The sequence below is a fragment of the Thermobia domestica genome, chromosome 3 (genome assembly GCF_964235325.1).
Source record: "Thermobia domestica chromosome 3, izTheDome1.hap1.1, whole genome shotgun sequence".
Classification (NCBI taxonomy): Eukaryota; Metazoa; Arthropoda; class Insecta; order Zygentoma; family Lepismatidae; genus Thermobia; species Thermobia domestica.
This window is the reverse complement of record NC_137456.1, coordinates 253,000,127-253,019,703: the sequence shown is the minus strand read 5'-3', so window position 1 is coordinate 253,019,703 and position 19,577 is coordinate 253,000,127. Positions and strand designations below refer to the sequence as shown.

General features: G+C 34.8%; 1 protein-coding gene across 2 annotated transcripts in view; it reads right to left on the bottom strand.

Moving 5' to 3' along the window:
- The window catches only part of LOC145681020 (spondin-1-like), a 91,569-nt gene that overhangs the window by 29,213 nt on the left and 42,779 nt on the right, over window positions 1-19,577 (bottom strand). For both annotated transcript variants that reach the window (XM_081752309.1, XM_081752310.1), the window contains 5 exons: window positions 17,987-18,221; window positions 13,812-13,956; window positions 10,545-10,748; window positions 8,733-8,856; window positions 4,532-4,662 (listed from right to left, as the gene is read on the bottom strand). In XM_081752309.1, the coding sequence (XP_081608435.1) occupies window positions 4,532-4,662; window positions 8,733-8,856; window positions 10,545-10,748; window positions 13,812-13,956; window positions 17,987-18,221 (839 nt within the window). The remainder of the gene's footprint in view (window positions 1-4,531; window positions 4,663-8,732; window positions 8,857-10,544; window positions 10,749-13,811; window positions 13,957-17,986; window positions 18,222-19,577) is intronic.

The following is a 19,577-nucleotide window of genomic DNA, read 5'->3' as shown; positions in this document are numbered from 1 at the left end:
GTTAAAAACTATAGTTCGTTAAGAAAGTCTACAAATATTAGTCGAATTTCGAAATTTTTGGGAGGTCCGGCAACGGTAGACACACCTCGTGGCTGCGCTCCTGAGCATTGCTAACTAGTCCCAAATTCAATGTTGCGTTTCCCATCATACAGTTTTATGTGGAAAGTTATCAAGAGTATAAAATATATTATTGTATAAAAGTAATATGTATGTACTAAAGTACTATCCACAGAGGGGAGAGGGGAATCCTATATTTTAACTTATTAATATTTGGTTCACAAATTACTGTACAAGTAGCCTTCATTATCTATATAAGCTAAGAATTAACTTGTAAATGTGCGTTAGATTTATGTGTTTTCTGCTGTACTATATATATTTTCTTCCTTATTTTGTAATTCTGCAATCACTTTTTTTTAACTGTTACTATATTGGTTTGCTTCAGTATAGTCAAATAATTTAAAAATATGAATGCATAAAAATAAATTCTATTTGTTAATTGGTAGTGAAATAAAATTCAGAAATCTTATTTAGCGAGAAAAACCTTCTCGTTCACTGGTAACCGTGTTGCATTGCACGAGCACTGCAACGACCAGAGTCTTTAACTTCTGAGATGGGGGAAAGGAGACTGAACATTCGCTCTGATTGCCGCGCATAGAAATCTGGTCGTTGTATGCTGGCTGCAACGCAATATAAATTAGAGACTCTGTGACGGATTGTTTTTCGCTTTTTAAGATGGACTAACGAAACGGACAGTTATAGAAGTAAAACACATGTTATTTAAAGTGTATATGGGAGTATTAGAAAGTATTTTCTTTTTGTTCTTTACTACTACTGCTAATAACATTAAAAAAATACTTTGGTCGTTGCGCAACGCTGCAACACTAAGATTAACCACCACTGCACAAAATGCTTTCCTGTTTTGACTGGAAGTCATTTTGCTTTCTATCGCCCTAGCGGCGAAAATGATAATTACGGAACAGCTTTACCAGCTAATGAATAGTTTTGAGTTTTCGTTTACGTTGATACCACTTTCATGTGTCAGAGTGTTGTAAAGCGAGATTTGTTCAGATTTGTAATCAGGAAAATCATTTTAAATAACATTATATGAATATATATTTAGTTTTAAATGAACTATGTGAAAATTTTTCTGTAAATATACTTTCTTGATGTGTTTTACATCTATGTGTGAGCAGGAATCATTACCTAAATAGTGTAAATGCCAATCTGTTTCCTTACAATTCACAGTTAAATTCAAACATGGCGTTAATTGTATGATCATATGGTGAATATAAATACATTTTTTATATTTGACATTTTGCTCCTTTTAAATTAAGTATATGGTTTGTAGGTTTGTAAATCCTTGTATACTATCGATGGAATTCGAATTAACATATGATACAGTCCCTTCCAATTATAAGTAAGAACGCTAACCAAAATATAATAAAATCCAAGTAGACGTAAATTGCGAAATTAATAAAAAAATATAGTGTCAGCAATCGTGACACTGTTATTTGAGTAAATAGAGGAATTTATTTTTCATATACTGTTAACAACGCAAACCCACAATGTCACTTAATATTCAGAGAGAAAGAAATAGGTTGCGTTTTTATCTCCTACCCTCAATAGGCATCTCAACTTCATGTTTGAGAATAATTTGGTTTTAAAATATTAGCCGATTACACCACACTTTCGATCGTTCGTGATACACTGATGTCAGCTACAAAAGCTACTGTAAACTAATAAAAACAGAAATCCAAGTGGATGTCCATTTCGATAAGTTTTGCAAGAATTTTTTGAACGTATTGTAAGGTTTCATACCCTCACATACAACTACGTGTTTTTACTACGACATATTTTTACGTTCATACATAAACAATAGCAGGCGATGGAAGGAAACCATCAGGAAGACACGTAGAAGATTCAGAAAAATTACGAAGAAAGCCGACCTCCGCTCATGGGTTCTCCCCTCAAGAAGATATCTATACAAAGAGACGACGAGACGAGAAAACTATCAGTTAATCACTAATCACTCACCTACTAACATCTTCCCCTGGGGCCGCCATGAGCTACGGAGACTTCTTTGAAACCATTTCCTGGGCTGCTATGAGCTAAGGAGTATTATCTATACCTGTTTAAGGCCGCTGTGGATTTACCTATATCCCGAGGCCACTTTGTGTGTCGAGGAAACTTGTTAAGGGAACCATACACACAGACACATGCATGAAGAAACCGTCCAACTTGCATGAAAAATGATAAAACCACAGGCAAGTTGATCGTGTGTGGCCTCGGTCATGTATGTTGAGAGTTTTCAAAATCTTCTGTAAACTTGCATGATGGTTTTGCCGTTCTTCATGCAAGTTTATCGTGTATGTGCTCATTCATGCAAATTGGTTGTTTTGTATTTAGGTCCGCCAATTACGACAGAGGAAGAAATCACGTGACTTTTCTCCGTAATACCAACCCGACCTAAGTTGGACAGCAAGTTGGTACGTGTGTGGACAAAAAATTCTTCCAACATGCATGATGAAACAAATCTTTCATGCAAGTTGGTCATGCATGTGTGTACGTGTATGGTGCCCTTTATACACCGAGAACATTTAGAGATTTACAGAAATCTGTAAAAACTTTTTTTAAGACTTTATTTTTATAATAAAAGGTCATGAGTTTAATTACCGAGTTCGCTATTTAAGGCTCTACCAAGAAAAACATTGCAATATAAAAAAGGGATGTGGGACTGTTAAAAGATACAAATTTTTGCTTAACAATTACAAGGCAACAAAGATTTCTGTAATATACCTAGGTACTTCGTTGGTTGGATTTGAGTTTAGCATCTCCTTCAGCACCATGACTTTATGAGACGAGGACTTATACCTTCACATGGGACCCGATCTATATAAGCTCCCACCATAATTGTAATGTATCTTTATTGTGTTTTTGTGTTCCAATTATTATTAGTGAAACTGTCCAAGTTTCCAATTTATTCTTTTTAATGTGTGAAACCATGCATCTGTCCTCTTTTTACCTCTGGAAAATCTGACAGCTCTACTAAAGCTACATAGAATTACAGTTAATTAAAAAAAAATAGAAAAATAATTCTCCATATAAATCATTGGTCTAAATAGCAAGCATGGAGAAGATCCTTAACAGCATGGAGAAAAACATTTGGACAATTACCCTCAATAAACATATCAGTTGTGAATATGACTTACAAACGAATTAGAAGTGCGTGTTAAATACAGAGATGCTGTTTGGAATCAGTCATTAAGTTTAATAGCTACTTATTTGTAATTGTACACACACACATATCTAGAATTGATTAATTGATATTTATATCCCCTTGCTCTTATTATATCAAATCTAATATAATTAAAAGGTTAAAAGTAACTATTTTTTTAAAAAAAAATAATAAACAAAGTAAGAATATGATACAAAAATCCTTTTGGTTCAGTTTACAAAGCGTATTTTATAAATTCGTAAATCTATTATACCTATAAAAGTGAATTTGTGTTTCTGTTTAGGCGTCTTCTCTTTCTACCCAACAGATTATTATTATTAAACACTATGAAATTCCATCCTCACTTTCTAAAACTTTGGAAAAGTAATAAATATGAGTTTACGATTTTTCACTTCTTACTTCAGTAAACAGCTGAGAAATAAGATCTTTTTGAACCTATCATTCTTGGGAATGTTATTAGCCAAGAATTTTTTTCATAGTTTCTTCTGCATAAGTATTGAATAGTAGTGGGGACAGGTCACATCTTGCCTTTATCTTTCGCTTATTCTTGCTTCTTCTCTATGTTAGCTATCTTCCTACGAAAGACGTTTGGTTCGTGTGCAGTTGATATATTATTCTTCTGTCCCTCTAGTCTAGCCTCAGTTTCTTCAGTGCCCTGCACATGGTACTCCAATTCGCATTGTCAAATGGTTTCTCAATATCTATGAAAGCAAAAAGCACCTGGTTATTTATCCTAAGAAGTTGCTTCTCTTGTTCCTCTTTCCCTTCTGAATCCAAACTGATCGCTCGACAGACTTTCTTCTATTTTCCTCTCCAATATTTGTGCGATATTCTTCACAGAGTCTTTGACGCGTGTGACAGAAGGTAAGTCTTCGATTTTCTTCACATTCTGTCGCTCCGTTTTTCTTTGGTATACAGATCATGATATATCTTTCGACGTCTTTTGTCACTTTTCAGTCACATTATCATTTTTTTCAATAAAAAGAGCAACTAGAAATGTATATCCACTTTTTATTACTGGCATGAACGTTAATTCTTTCAGATGTGATCTGGGCTATACGGACCACAGTGCATACTTGCGGAGTTAATTTCAGAGACCAATAGATTTGAAATAAATCAATATCTTCGAATCTTATTTTCTAAAACTATTTAAAAGAGAGTTTGTTTTTTCACCTAGGACTCAAGATTGTATTATAAACCAACTCACTATGAATACATCCTAGACAAACTATATTACAAGGAATGCGGTTTACATGTTACTCTACAGTCCTAATACGTTTCTATGTACTTACTTACATCGTATGAAACACCGTTTTTCGTACCAACATCCCAAGGATAGAGATCCATAGTTTTATTTTCTGACCAGGTACAATCTGACTGACACAAAGACAGACGAGATACGCCTACTACCCAATCTGGTGAAGGATCTATATAAAACGAAAAAACAATAGAATTATTGGATATGACGTATAATCTGCTCTACATTATAAAAATCAAAGATATTGCAGGTAGTAACATACAAAGAAACCAAGTCAAAGTTAAATCAAGAAAGAAATATATCATTTCGTAATCATTTTTTTTTTTTTTTTGTGGTAACAGTTTTTCAATGTTGCTGCAAGAAGGAATTATCCCAGTAAACCTAAACATGTTCTATTTAAACATTATTGTGGGGTCATCTAACATACTGTAGAATCAGGTAAATGGATTAACCTATTCTTCTGTGGATATAGAAATTAATCTTTTCCTTATTCACTGCTATGTCATTGGTTATTTATTATTATCGTTTATTTGTTATTGTTACTAACAATAATGCTATTGTCCTTCAATGAACTAGTTATACTACATTTACTATTCACAATCTACTTTCATATCTATTAATGATTGTCGTGGCAACTCAGTGGTAGATCGCTTATCTGTGGTGTGTGGGTCTCTGGTTCAATTCCAGCATCCGTCCAGTGGCTTTGTGGTGGAATGTGTGTGTGTTTCCATGAGGTTCTCCCGTTTTCTTCTATGTTTATTCCACCATTATATTTTGTCATCACCGTATCCTTTAGCCCCGAACATTTTTGTGGCACTTCACCACGAGGCTATATAAGACGTGGATCCAAATTAAAGGTAAAATCCCAAACGTCGGAACACGTTCAAATTAAACCAGGAATCATACCCGTGACCCCGTGAGACAAAGGCGCGTGCCTTAGTTACTAGACCAGCGGGATTTCATTTTTTAAAACTTTCAGCTCCGCTCATTAGAGTTTTAATCATAAGATTTAAGTTTCTCTATGTACTTATATTTAATTTTCATAACGCAACTCACATTGATCAAGTATTATATAAGTGTTTAGTGAAACAGAGTTAGAGTAATAACGCCAGTCGACAACGCTGACATAAAGATATACCAAAAGTTTAATTTTTAATTACATTATTGCACTCGTTATAATTGTAATACGATATAGTTCACTTAACCAAGGTTCAGTATTACCCGAGACTAGTGATTAAACAAATTCTCTTTTAATATAATTTCAATGTTCCAAGCGAAGCAACAACTGGTGACTATAATGTAAGCTTTCCAAACTTGTTCTTATGGCGACACCTTATCAGTAGGCACAATTTTAACGAAGCCCATCTACTGTTTTTCTCAACAATCAAACACTCCGGTACAGGACATTCTTCATTGCTACTCGACGTAAAACCATTTTTAGGTATTTCTCATTATAAGTCTCACTTTTGTGTAGTTACAGTGTTAAGAACAGAAATATCTAGTGTTATCATTTAATGTCACTTAATGTCACGAAATTAAAAGTAAGCATTTAAACATGTTTTTGAATATCTGGCCAAGAATATCACAAAAAATTAGGGGTAAAGGTAGGAGGACCAATTTGGTTTTCAAAAATTAAAATTTACATAATGCAATAACACATGAAAGAAACAAATTTAAGGAAATAAAAAAAAAAACGGTGAATCTTTGTATCGAACAACGGACCCTACGTGACCTAAGGTACTGTTTGCCGCTTGGGTACCGTGGTTCCTGTAATGTAGTGGAGTCAGAGATAACTAAAGTAAAATATCTTAATAAAGAATACCAATTGACATTATTTATCCACTAAAGAGAAGTGTCCGTTAAACAGAGGCTGCAGTAATAATATTTATATTTTTGCCGAGATGAAGAAAAAAATTGTCCGTGTTATGAAGGTGTCCGCAATTGAGAGGTGGTCATTAAGAATGTTTTCACTATGCATATTTCTTTCATGTTTAGACGTCCTCGCACGCTAAGTGACTGAGCTTGAGGTCGAATGAACCGGAAAGTCGAGTTTGCGAGTTTGGACCTCTGCAAAGTACATTACCATCTGTAAACTCTTTATTTGATCCTATCGTTAGGCCAAAAATAGAGTTACCATAAGTACCAGATTTGTACGAGGTGCATGTAAAAAAAAAGGCTATAATTTTTACGCGGGGTTGGCAACTCTGATTGAAGTTGATCATGAGCAGAAGCATGCCCTAGTATTCAGTGCTTACATCAGAGATACAATTGTCCGACTGGAGATGCGTACGTTCGAGTACCAGTAAAGTTAAATGGCTGTTGTAATACAAAATCCAACCAAAAGTGAACTGAGATCTGTTATACGATTTCTGAACGCCAAAGGACAGAATGCAAGCTACCATCTACTGGGAATCGCATGCCATGTAGGACAGACAGTAATCAGTGAAGGTCAGGTAATGGTACAGAGAGTTTAGGGGTGGGCGTTTAAATGTTAATGATGATGCGCGTAGCGGAAGGGATGTTCAGACGGACGATCTGGTGGAATGCATTAACGAGAAAGTGTGATCAAATCGCCGTTTCACAATAAGTGAACTCGCCAAAGAGTTTCCCGAAGTGTCTGCGAAAACAGTGCATTGAATTCTGACTGGCAAATTGGATTATCACCAACGGAGAAGATAAGTGCCAAAATTGTTATCAGATGCTTAGAAAGAGTAATGAATGAAAGCTGAACGTGATTTTTGGACTCACTGAGGGGAGAATTTCGATTCTCACGTAGTGTCGGAGGATGAAATCTGGATATTCTACGCCAATGTGGAGTCGAAGCAGCAGTCAATGGAATGACGGCACTCTGATTCTCCTAAAGAAAAGAAATTCGAAGAAACTGCATCAGCTCGCAGAATGATGATAATTGTGTTTCCGAACCCAAAGGGGAGTATTGGAACTAGGACAAACAGTTACAGAAGTTGTGCATTACCAAACACTGAATAATCTGCGAAATGCCATCCAAAATTAGCGGAGAGCAATGCTACGTTCTAGAATTCTTCTAATCCATGACAACGCCCATCCACATACATCTGCTCCTATCGTTTAAACAATTCAAAGATTCCGATGGGAACCATTCAATCACCTCCTTACAGTCTCGACCTTGCCCCCAACAATTTTATTTTTCTTCACCTGAAAAAGTAGTTTGCATCGAAACATTTTAACGACAGTGAAGTGCTCAAGACATCAGTTCTGGACTGGCTGCACCCTCAGGCGGCAGATTCTTTACACATAGGGTATACGGAAGCTTGTGCAACGCTCATAGTGCCAGGTTTATAGTGACTACACCGAAAAATAGCCAAGGTATGTACTTGTATATTAATCAGAATAAATTTATTCTATGATTTTCCTGTTTTCAAAAAAACATCGGTCTTTTATTTATGTCCCTCGTATTCTCCAACTATGTCTAATAGATATATTCAACTATGTCTGTAAAAATGTAACATCACTTTGTTTTTAAAGTGCTCGACAAGAAAAAGTATTTTAAACATATCCTTTAGGATCAATGCTACGAGAAGTATACTGACGAAACAAATGTTCAGTTAGTACCTAAAAGATTCCTTGAAACGCTATAGTTTTCAGCCAGAGTGTTTTAAATTGAGCGTTTCTCCAGCTATATTTATTAGAACTTTTTTTAAAAATTAATTTGATACAAGGAATCATCTCCTGAAGTTTGATCTCTGAATTCTAAAAATACTACACAGGCCAGAATATAGCTATCATACTATTTTCCAACTATGTCCCAGATGTGTTTGCAAAATATGCCATAACTTAGTTTTCAAAATGTTTTAAATACGTTCTACTGGAACACTGTTTTGAGAATTAACGCTTTTTGGATATGGGTAGAATATTTTGAGAACACCATTTGATCCATTTTTCAACAAAATCGATTATAAAAGTGTTTAAACATTTTTATTTTTTACAGTGTAGAAGTCAACATCTCGATCACATAGCCTATCCCATTCTACACCCAAGCACCACAGTAACTGATCTAGTGAGATACTTGTCACTGCCTGACGAGTGGATCTGTTGTGCCCTTTACGTCAACGCAGTGACTTTGTTGAAAAATTAAGAGGGTGGTCATAATGTTTTAGCTGGTCAGTGTAGTTTAAATCAAGTTGTATAAAGTCAATTGTGTTTCACAAGATTTTGAGTTTTTTTTTTTTGTATAATATCTTAGCGAGCTATCATACTTACGCATGGCAGAAACAAATGAAATGACATAGTGCTCTGGATCAACGGTGAAAGTAGAGTAAGTACTTCCAGGAAGGTTGGGATATTGAATACCTTTAGCTTTAATAATTGTCCTAATGTCATCACTCTGAAAGAAAGAAAACAAGTGATCACAGTAATAAGGCTTTCATTTCTATATTTTTAATGGTTTCCTAAAAATTAAAAAGATTCTTTTATATTGAACTGACATCATTTTTGAATTATAAATACGGAAAATCTTCTTACATTGATATTAATAAAAGAAACGAATGTACCGGTACAAAATTATATAAATCTCAAAATAGAAATCTTATTATTTAAAATAATATATTGGTCTGCGAAATATGGGCAGTCTGTACGTAGAGTAGGCAGAGGCTACTATAGTGATGAATGAAAGGAAAATAATTATTGTAATTTTGATAATAAAAGAGAAAAAAGGTTTGGGAGAAAATTTAAAGGTTTTGTTTAAAATATTTGTATTTTAGATATTTTATTGATTTCTTTTTATATTTAGTATTTCTAAAACTAGGTTAGAACTGATATTTAGGCGTTTATAATAGACTTTAAGTAGAAACACTGTAACTGACCTCTGGCTGAGAATCTCAACGAAAGTTTTCAAATTTAAATGTGCAGCTTTCTTGATGGCCAAATTTGATTTTTTTGGTAACTATGAAGATGTTAAAATAGAGTTAGTTAAGGCATACGTTGTGCTATATGACATAAATTAATTGGTGAAAGGAAAAAGATATTTAATTAACAATTATCTCAATACTTTGTAAATTATTCATATTTTAAATGAAATAAAATTCATCTCCCAAACTTTTGCTGGTAGATCATTCACATATCTTTAGATTGGGGATGCAATTAAGCAACAAAACTTTACTAGCCCCAGAAAAAAGCTACTAGCCCACATCCCACAATACAAATCATTTACTTTCTTTTGAAATAAATAATAGTGATATTAAAAACTTGTCCACATCGACATACCACTCGCCCCGAGCGAGTGGGAGAGTGGCTATTTGCATCCCTGCTTTAGATCAACTAAGGAATCTTATTGCAACTTAAAAGTATGTGCAGACAAAACATTTCTTCTATATATAAGAAACAAAACGTATGTTAAGTAGCAATGCGTTGGTTTAAATCGTAAACACTTCCTACTTCGAGAAATCAGGAAATTTTTGAAATGTTAAGATACACGGAAGAATAAAAATGACGCCACCAAAAACTAGGAAAAAAAAATAGGTGCACATATTTAGTAGAAAACTTGGGAAAGTGTAAGTGTATTTAGTCGAAAGTTGATTATCCATTGTGTTACAGAATTTTCTTTCAGAAACTATTATATGATGTAAGTTTGGGAAATTAAAAGTACAGAGCGTGCTTTGGTAACATAATTAACTCACGAGTGAGTGATGTCTCCTATTGAAGGCATTATATACTTGTATATTCGAACATTACAATTTATTCACGAAATCAGACTAAGAAAATTGTTGGTTTCCATACGTCGCTAGATATACGTATAATAATAAAATATACTAGATATTCTTAAGTAGTTCATATATATACTTTTAGATTACTGCATCACACAAACGAAAACATTGAGACGATAAATTTGCTTCCAGCCTTTCAATCAGGAAAATTCAGATGACAATAAATCATTCGTTAAATTTTATTTACAACAGATGCTACTGATGCAAACTATGCGTAACACATTTTCTCAAGCAAGCATTTTACATCAACTTGTCTCTTGAATTAACACAGTTTAAGAGGCAAAATATACAACAAAATCGATTGATTTACCTGGTTCTTAAATTCCAACTCAAGAATTGATGTGTCGCAGTTTTCCGCCACTTGTCGAAGACCTTCCGAGGCACGAGAGCCTTGATCCCAGAATGAATAATCTGCTTTATGAGATGCACCAATGACGTCACTAAATCCTGTGGTCCACACATTAGGAAAATCCTTTGGATGATTGTAACGAGACCACAAACCTTCAAGAGCCATCTGAAGGAAAAGAATAAAATGTAGAATATATATATATATAATTTGAACATGTTAAAATTTTTGAGTTTTAAAAGATTATCTTTACTTCGAAACATTAATAGTTGAAGGGATTTAAAGACAAATTGTGCATTTTGAGAAAATTGACAAAAAAGTTTTATGATTGTTCATAGTGGATTGTACATATTATAAATTTATCTCTTTATCTGTACAAGGAATCACCTAAATGAATTGTTGTGCAGCAAGAATAACAGACAGAGTCTGATACTTTCATCCACCACCAGAACTCATCTTTCAAAAAAAAAAAAAAAGTATAATATGATATCCACATCCTCTAATTCCTTCAATTCTGTTGTATGTTTTTTTATTACAGAAAGACAACATTGTTTCCAGATTTTTTTGTCTGAACTGGAGTTAGCAGTGACAATCAAGGAGGATATTAACAGGGCCGAATTTATACAATACCAAAAAATTTAAATATAAATTAAATAATGGAAGTGTTTCATATAGTACGGCTCAAGTTTTCATTTAGCCTAAACATTTAATATATCTAGTTAACTGAAGTCTACAAAATTATCTTTTAAACAGTGGCGGCTAATGTTACTGTTGCAGCGTTGCGCAACGACCGAAGTATTTCAAGAAAAAAATATTATTATCAATAGTAGTAAAGAACAGAAAAAATATTTTTTAGTACTCTCATATATACACTTTAAATAACATATTTTTTACTTCTGTAACTGTCCGTTCCGTTAATCCGTTTTAAAAAGCGAAAAATAATCCGTCACAGAGTCTCTAATTTATATTGTGTTGCAGCGAGCATACAACGACCAGATTCCTTCAGCGCGGCAATTGGAGCAAATGTTAAGTCTCCTTCCCCCTATCTCAGAAGTTAAAGGGACTGGTCGTTGCAGTGCTTCTGCAACACAGCACGGTTTTCAGTGAACGAGAAGGTTTTTCGCGCTAAATAAGAGTTCTGAATTTTCTTTCACTAGCAATTAACAAATGGAATTTGTTTTTATGCATTCATATTTTTAAATTACGGGACCATACTGAAGCAAATCAATATAATGACAATTAAAGAGAGTGATTGGAGAATTACAAAATAAGAAAGAAAATATCTAGTAGAGGAGAAAACAAATGAAAGTAGACCCGAATTCACAAGTTAATTCTTAGCTTATATTGATAATGAAGGCTTCTTCTACAGTAATTTGTGAATCAAATATTAAGTCAGTATGTAGAATCCCCCCCCCCCCTCTGTTAATAGTATTTTAGTATAAACATATTTCTTTTATAAAATAAGTATATTTTATAGTCTTGATAATTTCCACATAAAACTGTATGAAGGGAACGCCACATTGAATTTGGGACTAGTTAGCAATGCTCAGGGGCGTAGCCACGAGGGGGGTCCACCGGATCCGGACCTCCCAAAAATTTCGAAACTTGACTAACATTTGTAGACTTTCTTAACGAAATGTACTTGTTTAACAGAGAAACGATTGATGTACGCTAGATACTTTATTTTACGCCTCATTATGTACTCTTTCTTTTCTTATAGAAATAATCGTTCTATCATTTTTTTCTAAAAATATAGGTGACAGTAAGTAAGAATTACTTATCGTCTTTTCGGGTGCAGTATAAGACAGGTTCCATATTATGTAGACGTATTGGACCTCCCTCAAATACATTGGACACCTCCCAGTTAACATTTCTGGGTGTAGAACTGGCAGTGCTGTTTGTTTTGACTTTGATTTTTGGCTTCTGTTACATGCTGATCCTTCATCTCGTGGGCTTCGAGGTTTCCTTTCCAGAACATATCATATTGGTAAGCGTTGTTTCGCCTCATGTGGAAGTATATCGTGTTCATCGTGCATTGTGTAACAAGCAAGACGGATGATTTGGAATGTAGTTTATTCTTTTACGCACATGTGTGTGTTGATGTATGAATATCTGATATTCGGAATTCATATACCAGTACCTCTTTTGTATCAGCTTAGGTTTAATTTTATTGTGTGTGCTTTAATTCTGTAAATAGCCTACAAATTCTGAATGAATTGTATACCATGACTTCTGTAAATAACTTACAAAAAACATTGACCAGTTTTCAACCGAGGAAAAGTTTGCAATTAAGGCTTAGAGAAAATAAGCAAAGAGCAATTCAGGAGAGTGTTCGAAAAAAAAAATCCAGTTTAAATTTATAGGATATCTTATGGCAGTAGTGTTGTTTGCACTAGATGCATTTCCTTAATTTATTTTAAATTTTCCTGGATAAACTGTGAATAAAGTGTGTTCAATGTACATTTTTTATAACACTAATCTCTGCTACGAACTCTCTTCAGTCAATGCTGAAGACGAATTCGGATCACTGTCAGGGGCTGAGTTTGCTAGAATGAATCGTTCGCAATAATCTAGAAAAAATATTTAGTGAATCTACAAAGCTTCTGAAATTAATATTAACCGTACCTATGGCGTCAGCAAACGACGAAAAGTTTTTTTCCACATGAGAAAGAATTGACACTTTCAAGGAACTGAATGTCCCAAGAAAGGTTATCACCATTGGTTATGCTTTCCATCGAAAAGGACTGACAATAAGAATGAAATGAAATATGGGTTTTACGTCCCACGGTTATGCCAGTTAGGCTAAAGGAGACGGTGATGATGAGTAATGAATGAAATGGTGGAATAAAGAAAGTGGGAGGAAACGGGAGAACCTCGAGAAAACCCACGCAAACAACAAAGCTGGGCGTGTTCATTCGAAAGCCTGATAATAAGAATACCAATGTTCAACCAGTATGTATTATACAGATTTACTCCAATCAAAGAGAGGATAATGAACTTACTAATTAATTAAGGTGATTAATCCTATAAAATGTTCTGCATTTTTTATTTTTTAAAAACAGAATTTTATTTAATTTAACTGTCACATAGCATTTGCATCTAAAGTTATGCTGATTAGTCAATGAGTCAACTTTATATCTTCTGTCTCTTATCGTTCGTACTGCAACACCCGAAACCACAATCCACCGGCCGCCACTGCTTTTAAATTAAAGAGAATGCTTATATACTAACCTCGTATTTTGCGTCTTCGCATGCACAACATGTGCCGATCATTGGTATGTTCTCATAAGCACTTTCAGTTTTATCTTCACAAACTGTAAGAGTTAGAGGTCCCTCGTCCATGTACCATGTGCCTCGTTTCTCCACAACAGTGGCTCTGAATTGGAAAATAAACAAAACATTAAATCAGAGTTCCTTCTTGGTTTTCATGATCAAAAAAGACGAATAATTCATTTACAGAATAGTCTTATCGAAAGAACTAAAGACATTTTTTGCACGTGTATAAACTAACTGCATTGTCTTAAAGCTAAAGAACTAATAAACATTACGGACGAACCATAGACCGTTAGAAATCTGTATCATGGCTAAAATGACAACTCGAGTGTTGTCCTCAGTCAATTTCGAGGTATTAGAAATGAAATAATGTTTTAGACTTATTTAACATGCATACGAATGCATACCATAGACTTAGAACTCGAGCAAAATTTGTCTAACAAGTTGATAGTAAATGCAAAAGATCTTAATTATAATAGCTATCCAAACATTGTAAATGTTATGTATTTACTAGTCGTATTGTAATTGTTCAATCATTGTACGTGATATTTGAATGACAATACAGTCGAATAGGGGTACCAAATACATTTAATTTGCTTGTCGACCTGGTGTGCCAAACAGGATGCAATTTGCAAGTTGTAAGACGCTATTACCCTTCATTTCCTTCCTAATAAATGCCCTTAACGCGCAAAATACGTACGTTTTAACCTTACCACTATACTGGGTACCCAAGAAAATACCCTAGATAACAAAAAAGGCGTCTATCTAAATAAAAATAATTGCTTCAGACTTTTTGTAAAATCTGTTCAATTTTGAACTTACTACGCTCGTAATTCAAACACGCTTGCGTTCGAGGATTTCTCCGTTTGCGTAATTGTTTCATATGTAAAAAGGAATAAATTGAGCATAGTATCAATATGAAGTCTGAGTAACACCCCGTGATTTTCCCTTGAAAATAATATTGCGTTGTGTTAGTGTCACTATTAGGAATATGTGTGCCACTGATAGAATACAATCAGCAATAGTACTAAATATATTACTTAGTAGTGCGCTTTTTCCACATATACAGTAAATAAACCATCTACTCCAGCAGATTAAAAAGTATCAGTTATTTTTGGCAATGATCGGCATACTTCTTAACTAAATGAAAATTTATTTTTATCGATTTTCTCGAAAACTACGCATGATAATTTATCCTCAAGGATGTCATTTTATGCAGCTCGATGTGATCTATTGGTTGGAATACACTGAGCAGTCAGAACATAACTACCTGCCTAATACATGGTATGCCTACCTTTGACTCTGCAGCATAGCAACATTTGCAGTTTGGCACGGAAGCTTTGAAGCTTTGATAAAGTTAGGTGACTGGAGTCATGGCTATGGTTGCCATAATTTTTTTTTTATCCAAAATACGGACAAGCCTTAAAATGACTTCCCATCAAAGATACGATGCAAAAACTCAGAACAAATATTTTGAAATTTCTTATTTAAAAATCAACTATTTAGGTTATCACATAATTGTTTACTGTAATACTTAAAACACTATTGGAAACTAACATGTTTTATATTTTTTTTCATGAACACAAATATAATAAATCATACCATTAAATTACGCATATTAAATCTAACCAAAAGAACCCTGAAATGGAAAAATGAGACACTTTTTAAAAAAGATAAGTTACTTTATTAACAGTAACTAAAATATAAGTTATATGTGTAAACACAATTCTTTTCGCCCCAAATTTTAACGATTCCCGACTCGAAAATTTTCAGGCAGCTCCAAAGCTGTCAAATACTGACATTTTCCTATTTGATGCTTTGTACGATACGGACACGAACACAAAAATACAAATAGTCCGTACAAAATACGGACATATGGCAACCCTAGTCATGGCGCACCACATTTGCAAACACAAGTCAGTTAATTCCTGTAATTTCAGCGGAGGGGATCGATGAGCTCGCATTTCACGTTCAATTTCATCACGAAGGTTTTCAGTTGGCTTAAGATCTGGTAAATTTGGGGGCTATTGCAGCAACTGAAATCTACCACTTACTCTGCTCCCCAAACCATTGTAGCACAACGTTGGCCTTGTAACAAGGAGCGTTGTCCTGCTGGAAGATACTATTTCCAGCTGGAAATATGGTTGACATGAATAAGTGTACACGATCAGCAATGATCCGTTGATAGCTAGAAGCCGTCATGGTGCCCTCCACACGTACTATTGGACTCATAAATGACCACGTGAAGTTTACCCAAGTCATAGTGGAGTCACCACTGGCCTGTCGTCATCCTACTGCAAATCTCGATTAGCTATTTCCCTGGATGACAATGGATTCTGACCCAACCATCGGACAGATGAAGACAGTATCGTGATTCATCGGACTATGCCACGTTGTACCGTTGCTTTGCGGTCAAACGACGATGCCTACGTGCTCATTCTAGTAGTAATCGATGATACCATGTGGTTAACAATAGTACACGTGTAGGACGTCGGCTACGAAAGTTCATATCTACCAGTGTATGGTGAACTGTGTCCTCAGACACATTCATGCTTCGTCCAGTCTTAAAGTCTGCTGTTAATTGTGCTACACTTTGCATCCTAATCTGTTGTACCAAAATCGACACTCCTCGACGTCTGACATCCTTAATGAAATGTGGCCTCTCCAAGCCTAATCGTTTGGCGCTGGTTTCACTATCCTTTTCTCACATTAGGAAGACATTAACCACGGCAGCTTGCGAACATCTGACAAGCTGCGTTGTTTTTTAGGTACTCGTGTCAGCCGCCTGGCTGTCACAATTAGGCTCCTCTCAAATTCTACCATTACAAGCATCACAGTGACTGGTCGAGTGTGATCCTTGTCACTACCAGGCGATCGGTTCTGCTGTGCCCGTTACTCTTACGTCAGTCCAACGATTTCGTTGAAACAGTAGTGATGTGGCATAATGTTTTGGCTGGTCAGTGTATATGATATATATTGTTTCATCTTAGTATAATTCTTGGAAAGTAAAGTGATATTTCTGCTGTATAAAATTCCAAATGTAGGCAAATTTAGAGGTTCATTGTAGTTCTCAACAAGCTATGCTTATGCTGTACCAAATTACAACAATCAGCAGCAATTACCAGTGAAGAGAGTTTTATAATTAATATTTTTATACGTACAAGAATGGTTAGCTTAAAGTGTACTAAATGAGTGTTAAAAGTTTTGAAGTGTACAGTAACTATGAAAGCGCTATTAATATAATTGAATGTACTAAAATGTCATTTTATGTAATGTAAATCATAAAATCCAATATTTTTGAAAATTTATAAAATCCTAATTTAAACTTTTTGGAACCTAAAAATCCGAAGCTTAGTGATTATTGTGTAGTATCAATTTTTAGGATGACGAAAAAGGTATTTTTTTTTTTGTAAACCATACATGATATATATTCACCCTTATAATTATATTCAGCTCAATGAGATCTGCCTATTGATATACTGTACACTAGACTCTCGCTAATCCGGCCCTCAATAGTTCGTCCTTTGAGTAATCTGATCACACATCTGGCGTCTGCCGCATAACGTTACAACAATCTATCAACAATTGTATTTGTTTATAACTGTAGATTCGAAAAAATACAGTACTATTGTTGGGTTTCGTATATTGTTGCTTGTAAATCGGTTGTGTGATAATGCATACCACCATCGAGCATCTTCATTGCTTCAACTGAATATTTGGGACAGGTTTCATAGTGAATGGTAATCTATGTACAATCTCAGGTATTAAGTTTCACTAGTTTTTCTGTTATAATGTATGTAACTTTATATTTAGAATCTAATAAAGTATAGCATTGTATGTGTTACATTCAATTTCAGATACTACCAATAATCCGACATTTCCGCTAATCCAACACCCCTATTTGCAAGAAACGGCCGGATTAGCGAGAGTCTACTCTATGTCTTATCTTTGGACATTTGTTTTCGCTAAATGCTAATAATATTGCTTAATATAGTCTTTATATCAACAACTTTCTGCAACTTTATTATTAATTGAAATTATGTTCAACTTCGTTGATATTTTAATTTTTATCGAGTATTTTGGTCACTTGAGATGAAGTCAGAGAGGACAAATTATGAGTAATTAATATTTACCTGAAAACTACACATCCACTACCCCTCGGTGGAGCGATCCATAGAACTTTCACCGAGGACTTCCTTCGCAGTGATGCTTGAGTGATCATGTTGGGACATCGCCAACTGAATTTCGTGAGTCCAGGATCGTACGCTTGGAAGTAGCCCACGGGAGTCGGATATACGCCTGGCTTCTCGTACAAAGGTTCTGCTACCAGAGCAAACTCTATGAATGGTGGGCTGCCTTCTAACGTCACTGCAAAATTAATAAAGATAATTAATTGCATTTTTTAATATTTCATTTTTGCAATGATGTAGCTTGAACAAAGTGGTATTTTAACTTATCACGTTAAATATTTACTCCTTGCCAGTTCCGAATCTCACTATAAATTCGACAACAACAGATAAATTTATTTATGTCTAATAAAAGAGTAGAACTAATTCTCTCATTACCGCCTAATCTGTGGGCGTCTCTGGGATGTTAAAATTGAGAGGGATGACCAGAACAAAAAAATAGAGAATATTTCAAGAAGAATCATCCGATTTAAAATGTAAATTGTATTAATAGTATAGAACATGACACTTTAGATTAGAAAGCTAATCATGGTGTTCAAATGTTCCTTTTGGGATACACGGGACATGTTCATACGGTAGACTTTTGAGGACTACGTGTGAAACTGAAGGATGCGCTCCACATTTTCTTTTGACATGGTCCCAGTATCTCTCACTTACAAATTATGAGGGGTTCCCCCCTTCTCCACGGCTTTTGGTTTGACAAAGAAAGAGATTACTTCAGCGCATAAAATTTCGAAACCAGACAATTTAATTCAGGATAATCAATTTTGAATTAGACAATCATTTTATCTTAAGATTTCACGTTTGTGTAACGCTCTCTCTCTGCACTGAAGTACCAGTTGTCGATTGCAGTGATAACGGTATCTTATGCAAACAGGGACGGATTTAGGGGGATGCACCGGAGCACGTGCACCTCCTCTCCGTTGTGAATATACACTATCTAAAATGAGGAGCTAGCAATGAAAATATACTTTCCGAAAATTTCATGTCATGTTTCCGTTTCGGGCTTAAAAAACGTGGAGTTCTGAAAAAGAAATAGTTTAAGTCAATTCCTCATGCATACCACAGACGCCTGAAGGCATTTTAAAAATTTAAATTTTATTCAAATGTACTGGTTGTTATTAGTGCACCCTCTGTCAGAAAATCCTGTATCCGGCGTTGTATACAAATATTTAGTTTTTTAAAAATATTTTATATATTTACTTATTTTGATATTTATTTATTTCTTTATCACTGACATCGTGACATGATTGGTTGATCTATCCTCCCAGCTGTTCTAGCTTCAAACAGGAGGGGGGAATGATCTCTCACATTGACGGGCCAAAAGGAAAACCATTTCGATTGAAGGTGGGAGAGGAGGGACAAATTACGTTGTGAAGACTTCACATTCCGTGTTTTCTCTCACTCAGTGTCAATTATTTTCGTGCGAAACAGAAACTGCGCAGCCCTGTGAGTTTAGGCAGAAACCATTCCTACTAAACACTGGTCGCCAGCTCTAAATTTCTAGTCGCCAATGGCGATCTGACGACCGGAAATT